The 9,440-nt window shown below is 50.7% G+C and overlaps 1 protein-coding gene across 1 annotated transcript in view; it reads left to right on the forward strand.

Annotated features, from left to right (window-relative positions):
- PTPN21 (protein tyrosine phosphatase non-receptor type 21) overlaps positions 1-9,440 on the forward strand; it is a 45,226-nt gene that overhangs the window by 25,308 nt on the left and 10,478 nt on the right. Inside the window, exons 9-11 of the mRNA XM_004699064.2 lie at positions 3,123-3,183; positions 4,264-4,348; positions 8,366-9,438. Coding sequence (XP_004699121.1) covers positions 3,123-3,183; positions 4,264-4,348; positions 8,366-9,438 — 1,219 coding nt within the window. The remainder of the gene's footprint in view (positions 1-3,122; positions 3,184-4,263; positions 4,349-8,365; positions 9,439-9,440) is intronic.

A 9,440-nucleotide genomic window follows, 5' to 3' on the forward strand; every position in this document is an offset into this window, starting at 1 on the left:
TATATAGACCGCCATGTCATCACTTGTTCCTATTACTAAGCACAGTACTGCCACTAGTATTTCTGATAACTGTACACTTAAAAATATGAGAACAACTCGAAAAAAAAAATGAAGACGTATGGGCAATTAAGGTTGTTGGTTACTGTTGTGTGCTTCCCTGGTCGATTCCAATGCACTGCGACCCAATGGACAGACAGGACCTGCCCCTCAGGTTTTCTAGGCTACCACAGGGGCAGAGCCACCAGTCTTTTTGCCTACAGGACGGGGTAGAATTGCCTCTTTATGGGAGTGGACAGTGGGGGTGGTGCTGGTGATTTTAAACTGCTGGTCTTGCAGCTAGCAGTCCAACGCCTACACATGTACGTGGGGTTTATAGTTGCTGTGTGCCATCGAAGGAGTGCAAGATTATATATCTAAAGGATTGTCGAAGTAAAAAATGCCCATATACATACATACACACACACATATCTTACAGTTTTATTGGCACTTTTTAAAAATTGTGGCAGAAATAAACACAGCAAAACATTCTCCATTCAACCACTTTTACCTGTAATTATACTCTTCATGTTATGCAACCATTATTGATAGCCTTTTTCCGAATTATCCCACCACCACTGGCATAGATCCAATGACCTGTAAGCAAAAACTCTTCTTCCTTCATCCACAGTAACTTTGGTTTCTTTTTTTTTCCCCAGTAGTTTTCTTTTTTAATTAAAAAAAATCATTTTATTGGGGGCTCATACAGCTCTTATCACAATCATACATCCATTGTGTCAAGCATATTTGTACATTTGTTGCCATCATCATTTTCAAAACATTTTCTTTCTACTGAACAGCTCCTCATTTCCTCCCCCTTTACTCCCCCTCCCTCATGAACCCTTGATAATCTATAAATTATTATTATTTTTCCATGTCTTACACTGACCGATGTCTCCTTTCACCCACTTTTCAGTTGTCCGTGCTTCCGTGGTTTTCTTGAGATAAAGTCCACATATTATACACGGCCATAGTTAAGTCTCTTACATGGTGACCCTTTCCAGAACTCTCTCTTCCTTTGTGTGGACCCAGTTATCTGGTCCCGCTTCCTTCTCCTCAGAGGACGTTCCGGGGGTACTTTTTTGAAGTTTAGGGCTTTACGTGCTGGAACGTGACATGTCTGAAAAAGTCTTTAATTTGCCTGTGTTTTGACTCACAGATTGACAGCCTTGTCTTTGAACTTTCGTCGTGAATCAGGTGGTGGTGTTCAGAGCAGATCGTCCGTTTTGGACGGTTTCCTCCCCAGTACTCTGTGCTTTCCAACGTGGATCCACCGGTTCTGGTTTATGTTGACAAGCCTTCCCTGGCGCTTTCTGTTTCTCAGCGTCACTCTCTATTTCAGCGGCCACTTTTATGATATTCTCCCTACAGCGGACAGTTTTATCCTTTTTTAAAATTTTTTTTAGATTAGGTAAGAGGTTACATCAGATTTGGGAACTTTCCCAATCTTATTTCTTCAAATGTTTTTGTTCTTCCTCCTTCCTCTACCCTTTTCAGAACTTTAGTTACGTTTTTATAAGGGTCCCTGAAGTTTTTCTACAGCACACAGTTGGCCTGTTCAATTTGGTAATTTTTTTAAAAACTCTGGTTCGTTTTGTATGGTTCCCATCTTCATGACCTCACTTTCACTGATGCTTTCTTCATCACTGTCGTTAATTCTGTCTGGTATATGTATATATTTATATCAGAACTTGTATTTCTACTTTCTACAAGTTGGGTTTGGGTCTTATTCTATCTTTCGTGTCTCTCCTTATTGTATGTGTTTCATTTAATTGAGCATAGTGATTGCTTTAAGGTTCTTATTACCAGTGTAATTTTGTGATTGATTTGAACTGAGTTTTCTCCTTATTATAGGTTGTGCTTTCCTGTTTCTTTGTATATCTGGTTGCGTTTTATTGGGTTCTAAATACTGTGTATTTTACCTTATTGGTCATCAGGTATACTTGTTTCCTTTAAATGATTTTACCTTTGTCCTGGCTTCTGGTTGACTCACTCGGACACAGTAGGGACACATGGGAGCTTGCATTTTCAGCACTGTTTTAGGCAGGACCCAGCAGCCTTCTGGGAAGCAAAGCCCAGCCCCTTTGCTTCAGACTGGAAACGCTTCCAGCAGCACATAACACAGGCGGGCAGTTATTTGAGGGCTCCCCTCGCTGGCTGCTCCTTCTTCGGGGCACACTGTTCTGTGTAGCCTGATAACCAGTGTCTGAAAACAGTTGTTGTTTCCCCTACACTGTATAGCTGTCCAGGTTGGGAAGGTCAACCTGGTTTGCGTTGCTCTATCTTGGTTTGGCACGCAAGTCATTGCAGAGAGAAGTTTCATATAAACAAGTGCAGAGTGGTGTTGCCACAGGCTCAATGAACCAAAATTTCTACTTTCTCAGGTTCTTGAAATTCCTTCGAGGAACTATAAGTCCTGAAGTTATTAAATTACAAACCTATCTCTCCTTCATGTTTGTAATCGGTACTTAACTGGCTTTCGATGAAAGGTGGCGTCTGTCATGTTAAGATCCAGGCTGGTGGTTGGTGGTCCCTCCACGGACACTTCCGGGAGGTTTTCAGGGCCATTCTCGGCCCCAGGACACATGCACACCCACAGACTGTGCTTCTCCTGGGCTGAGTTTGTGGGTGATCTAACCCCATGTTCTGATCCCCCACTGCTAATGGCCCCCTCAGTGGTTAAGCACTCAGTGGCTGACCAAAACGTTGGTGGTTCAACCCGACCAGCTGCTCTGCAGGAGAAAGATGTGGCGGCCTTTCTCTGTAAAGACTTGCAGCCTTGCCAACTCTCGTAGGGCACTTCTCGCTGGTCCTGTTAGCATTGGGTCGCACACGCCTTGCCCCCTCTGGTGCAGCGACACTCTGCAGGAGGCTCACGCCCAGACTGTGGTCTCGGGCTGCAGGAAGACACCGAGGTCCCAAGCGGGCCCACTGACTCTCCCTTTAGTTTGTGTAACCTGTAATTATTTTTTATTTTCTGCTTCAAAATGTTCGATTTTTTTAAGACCTTAATTTATATTGGTAGAACTTTAACGATTGTGTAGTTGTATAACAAGCTTTTCTGAAAGAAATGCCCTGTGTTCTAGGCAGACACAGCCTGTGACAGTGAACCCAATTAGGAGGAGGTCTTCGTCAAGGATGTCGCTGGTAAGAAAGAAGGGGAACCATGATGGCTTCTCTGGGTGAAGCATGGCCCTTCCTATAACGTGCCTTGAAATAGGTTTAAATGTTGAGCTTGGACCAACAAAATGTGCCAGTATCTGATAATTTTCAGTCAAAGAAATGAGAGTTTTCTATTGCTTGAATCTAATGTTTATAGTATCATATTGCATGCACTTATATATTAGATCCAACCTAATATTAAAAATTTTACTCTTGACTACTTAGCCAAGAGTAATAAAATGTTAGCAGGCATTTAACATACTGTGTAACATGGTCTAATTAAATTAAATATACCACATGTAAGCTTTTTCTAATCCTGCTCCCTCCCAGGGCTTTGGCAGGAGTCACAAAAATGACACATAAACCAAAAAAACCAAGCTCCCTGCCCTGGAGTCGATGCCGACTCACAGCGACCTTACAGGACAGGGTAGAACTGCTCTGTGAGTTTCCGGGACCGTCACCCTTGCCGAGACTAGAAAGCCCCACCTACCAGTTTCCATTCAGTGATACTTCCACCAATCTTTCTCCTGCGGCCTCAGAGCGTGGAGGGCACATTCCTCACGGGTGCTAGTGTCATTATTTGGTTGAGAGGCTGACCTGGGGAATGGCCTCACTGTCACATTAGATCAGGGGTCCTCAAACTACGGCCCATGGGCCACATGCAGCCCGCCAAGGACATTTATCCGGCCTGCGGGGTGTTTTTGCCACTGCTACCTGTCCTGCTTAGCAGCCGACTTGTCCCGGCCCCATAGGAATTTGTTCATAGTTTTTTATTTAAACTATAGTCCGGCCCTCCAACGGTCTGAGGGACAGTGAACTGGCCCCCTGTTTAAAAAGTTTGAGGACCTCTGCATTAGATGGATGATTTAGGGCAATAGTCACGGGTTCCTCTAGTCTTTAAGGGCTATAGCATCTTAATATTTACTTTCTACATGAACGGAACCCCTTCCGAAGCTTTCAGATGAAGAGAAAGAAACCAGCGGAGAATTGCTTTATGTATATTACATGATGCACCTCTATGGGGCAATGTGTTCTAACCCCGTTTCCAATTCTTCCATTTCCTAGCCTAAGCCCCAGCCTTACGGGATGCCCCCCCCACCCCAGCTGCATTATAATGGACACTATACAGAACCATATACTTCTTCCCAAGGTAAAGTACACTTTCTGAAATGCCTCATTCAATTTGTACTATTGCTCGGTCTATGACCACTGGGAGAGACTGAGCCAGGATAGTTCCTGGCAGAAGTCACACCTGAAGCCACTGTCATGATTCCCGCCATCCTGGATGCCCAGAAGCCAGTACTTTCCCTCTCTTGGGGGTGTGGACGATAACAGTAGTGATTTTGACATTCAGATGATCCCAGTTTTGATCAGCGAGAATTGTCATTCTCGTACAGCCCCTTAGACTGGGAGAGTGTGTCCTTGCTTTCTGGCCAAGATGGTTGATCAGTTTTCCCTCGGCTGAGACCATAAAGGACTAAACATCTCACTGCTGCCATTTCCAAGGGACTAGTGTGGGGAGCTGCTGGTAGGGAAAGCCCTCTGATGCTTCCATTTGTGGTTCTGTCCAGTGGACAGTTAACCCTCTCCTCTGGATCCAGGCTGTACTGAAGGCCCAGGAGATTCATCTGGTGGGTAATTCTGCATGCTAAGAAGCTTAGGATCTTAGGTGGGGATAAGACAGGAACACAAATAACCTGAAGACAAAGGGCATGATTGGTTTGGAGAGGGAGCAAGAGATTGCTGTGCCTGTCTGGGCAAGAGAAGCTCCTGTCCTGCTGGGGAGGCAGCGGAGCCTCTGGAAGAAGGTGAAATGGCCTTTGAGAGATGGTGGATCCCGCAGACGTGGTGGTGGGCAGGGTCGGTGTGTCGAGGGTCGGTGAGTGCCATGGCCCACACTCTGTGCTGGGGAGTGTGGAGAGCAGAGCCGGCCAACGGACTGTCAGTAGGACCCTCCTGGGCCGCGCGGAGCAGAGGGACTGGAAGGTGGGTTGTGGGGGCACTGTTTGTCCCAGGTGTCTAGTGTCAACATGAGCACTTCCGCGCGGGGAGGTAGGCACTCTGGGAGCAGTGTGTGTTGGGGTGTGGCTTCCAAGAGGACTCCCCTCGGGATGTGTGCTGCCTCCCCACTCACCTCACGTCCTTGTCCTTGTCCGGGGCCCTTGTCTTGTCCTTGCGACCCAGCCCCTTCCTCTCCCGCCTGCCTTTCCAACTCTGCCTTGCTGCTCGCTCTTCCCTGAGTCTGAAAACACCCTCGCGCTCTATTGTCCTTTGTCTCTGTCCCGTGGCTGAGTTATTGTCTCCTCTTCTATAGTACCTTCTTAGAAGAATGTCTCCTTGGGCTTCTGCTTGCTGACTACCGAGAGCGCATCCTCTGCCCGGGCTGCCCCGCTGAAGCTGCCCTCTCGGAGGGTCTTGCAGCATCCAAGCTCCTCCCAGGGATGCTCCTCTTAGTTCACTGGGTCCTCCCTGCCTTCTGCCTCTGCACCTTTCCCTTCGCTGGGTCCCAGGGGGCTGCCCATGACCACCTCCCTTCCCTTGGCAAGCTGCCTTGGCCCTTTGGTCCAAATCCCCCGAGTTCCAGCTTCCCTCGGGGCTGACTGCTGTCTCGTGCGCATGTCCCAGCAGCCGTGATGAGGGAGCCACTGCGTGTTATGCCCAGGGTGGGAATGAGTCCCTGGTGTCTGGGAAGTGCCCAGGGTTTAGCACCAGAGCTCAGACTGGGAAGTGTAATAAACAATGAATCTGAACTTATCCCTCTGCCCCATAAGTCTGCCTGCCCTTCCCTCGTGCCTGTATTTTAGAATGAAGTCACTCTCCTGCCTGCCCGGATTCAAAACTGAGAGTAAATTTGCTTGTGTGTGTCTCTGCCCTCAGGTTACAAGTCCCGTGGCCCCTTTCCTCCCTTCACATACCATCTCTTGCAGGCCACCTGCTCCATCCTTCCGTTCCTGATCCAATCTCTAATCTCCACTCCCCGGGCCTCTAGTAGGCAGATGCCTGCCGGCGAACTCCTGCCCTCATGTCCGGGCCTGCAGCACCATTCCTTATTCTGCTCATAGAGCCGCTGCTCGGAGCAGGACTCTTCTCTCGTCCTGCTTTTCCCACCTCCTCCCTGCTGTTCTTTGGCTGCTCTGTAGCTGCCTGCTGCTGGAGCCAGCCTGGGCCTGGGCTCTTGCTCCCAGGATGCCTTGTCCCCTGCACCCTCCTGTCCACTTGCTACTGGTTGGGGTAGGTGACCTTAGGCTTTGAGAGCACACTGCAGCCAAGCTTGCTTCTGGCCCAGGTCACCTTGCTTCTGGTCATTGTATGCTGGCAGCAGGGCTCTGCTGCATGTCGGCCTCCCTCAGTGGCTTGGGCTGGGGGCCCTCCTCCCGGAATGGGCTTGGTTGGGTGGTTGGGGGAGACCATATACATGACACTGGCCCTGAACCCTCTATTCACTCTCCGTGACCATTCCTGTTACATGGCTCTCCACCATGAACGATGGGACGGGAGTAGGCGTACGTACCTGACTCCTCCTGAAAGGTAGATGTGCCCACCCTACCCACCTGCCCCTCAAAACATTTCTTGGAGTGGCTGTGTGTGTCCCTCACCCAACGTGCTCTCTCTCTTTGATAGTCACTGGTGACTCACCATATCGTGGAGTTTTTGAACCACAAAAAGCTGGTGATTCAAAGGCCCTGTCCTCCGGAGGACTTGATACTCATTGTCTTTGAGCTTAGAGCTGGCGCTCAAGGCAGCAGGGTTCCCAGTGAGCCGCAGGTCAGCTGGAACTCACCTGCCCCTGCCAACCCCTAGCAGGACCACACATGCTCATACATGCACTCGTGCGCATGCACACCCACACGTACACACACACACACACACACACACACACACACACACATGCAGGCACTTTACCACTAACTTGATTGAACTCCCAGCTGAGGGACAAGGCATAGCATGTGCAGCTGCTGGGGATACTGTAGGCCTGGAAGAGCTCAGACCCTGCTACCCACCCTCTCCTCATAGGAGAGGAGCCCATGCACACAATCTAGAGTGTTCTTCAAAGAAGCGTTTACAGACATCAACAAGGGAGGGAGAGATGGCAGGCAGTGGCCTGGTGCCTCAAGCAGTGTATTTGGCTCCAGTGCCCGATAGCTAGAAAACCACAAACTTACTGCCATCAAGTCGATTCTGACTCAGAGCAACCTTATGTTATAGGACAGGGTAAAGCTGCCCTTGCGGTAAGTCCTTACCGCAGTAGAAAGCCTACTCTTTCTCGAAGAAGTCCAGAAGACCTGTTTTGTCTTTCTAGGAGAACATGGTTGGGACTTTCATAAGAATACAATGTTTAGTGATAAGATTTTAAAAATATTATTTTAAACAGCAATTTTAGGTTTATAGAAAAATTGAGCAGGAAATAGAGAGGGCTATCATATATATATCCCCCTACACCCCCACTGCCCTATTCTTAACATCTCGCTTTAGTGTGGTGCGTTTATTACAGGTGGTGTATTATAGTTCACGGAGTTCCTTAGTTTACACCAGGGGTCACACTTTGTGTTGTATCTTCATAAGGAGTTTGACAAGTGTATAATGTCATACGTCCCCCATTACAGTAGCACAGAGAATAGTTTCATTACCCTAAAGGGCCCGACTTCTATCTCCTTATCACTCTGTCCCCCACCACCTCGAACCTGGAGCACAAACATGGGTCCTTTTACTGGCCCGGTTTCCCTGCATTCCACACTGCCATGTTGTAGGACTCGGGTAGCCGGGGGCCTTTTCAGATTGCTCATTTCGCTGTGCATTTCTGTGCCACCCCCTTTCTTTTCTTGGCCTGGGTAGCATTCCGACGAGTGGCAGCATCACTTCTTTCTCCGTACTCAAGGGCATTTGGGTTGCGTCAGTGTCTGGGTTATCATGAGTGGCTTAGCAACGTGTGTGCGTGTTTCTGAACTTGGATTTGGCTCATCTTTAATATCGGCCAGAGCTTGATCCCATCCTGTAGCTGAGGAAGCCAGGAGGGTGGGCACGGAGGGCCAGGGGCACTTGGTGTTTCTAAGCCACATGGAGTGCCATGGGGCCTCCATGTCTTCGGTAGGAAGAGGCCTGATTGACTCCATTTTTTAAAATTCCATTCTCCAATATTTAGAAAAATATATGTTTCTGTATTTTGCAGATAACCTCTTCGTGACCAACCAGAATGGGTACTACTGCCACTCGCAGACGAGCCTGGATCGCGCCCAGCTGGAGCTCGGCGGCCGCCTGCGGAACGGCAGCGTGTACAGCGCACACAGCGCCAGCTCCTTGAACAACGCGGCGGCGCCCTGCCTGCAGCCCTCGCCCGTGTCCTCCAACCCCAGCATCACCGGCAGCGACATCATGAGACCGGACTACGTCCCCTCGCACCGGCACAGCGCCCTGATCCCGCCCTCCTACCGCCCCACCCCGGACTACGAGACGGTGATGAAGCAGCTCAACCGCGGGGCGCTCCACGCCGCCGAGCGGCAGAGCCACTCGCTGCGCAACCTCAGCCTGGGCAACTCGTACGCGTACAGCCGGCCCGACGCGCTGGTCTACAGCCAGCCCGAGATCCGCGAGCACGCGCACTACCCCTCGGCCCAGTCGGCCCACTCGCCCTTCACCCTGAACTACAGCTTCCACCGCCAGTCCCCCTACCCGTACCCCGCCGAGCGGCGGCCCGTGGTGGGGGCGGTCAGCGTGCCTGAGCTCACCAACGTGCAGCTCCAGGCCCAGGACTACCCGGCCCCAAACATCATGAGGACCCAGGTCTACCGCCCGCCGCCCCCCTACCAGGCCCCGCGGCCGGCCAACAGCACCCCTGACCTGTCCCACCACCTCTACAGCAGCAGCAGCAACCCGGACCTGATCACCCGGCGCGTCCACCACTCGGTGCAGACCTTCCAGGAGGACAGCCTGCCGGTGGCCCACTCCCTGCAGGAGGTCAGCGAGCCCCTCACCCTGGCCCGCCGCGCGCACCTGCACAAGAGGAACAGCATCGAGATCGCGGGGCTGCCGCCCAGCTTCGAGGGCCTGCGCCTGAAGGAGAGGACCCTGTCCGCCTCCGCCGCGGAGGTGGCCCCGCGGGCCCTGGCCGCCGGCTCCCAGCCCTGCGTCTTCCCCGATAGAACAGCCCCAGAAGAGACGGCCCCGCCGGAGAGCCTGAGGTTCGGCCACAAGAAGTCTCTCTCCGACGCCACCATGTTGATCCACAGCAGCGAGGACGACGAGGA

Source organism: Echinops telfairi, unplaced genomic scaffold (genome assembly GCF_000313985.2).
Source record: "Echinops telfairi isolate 266 unplaced genomic scaffold, ASM31398v2 ScPeMD7_18;HRSCAF=68, whole genome shotgun sequence".
Taxonomy (NCBI): domain Eukaryota; kingdom Metazoa; phylum Chordata; class Mammalia; order Afrosoricida; family Tenrecidae; genus Echinops; species Echinops telfairi.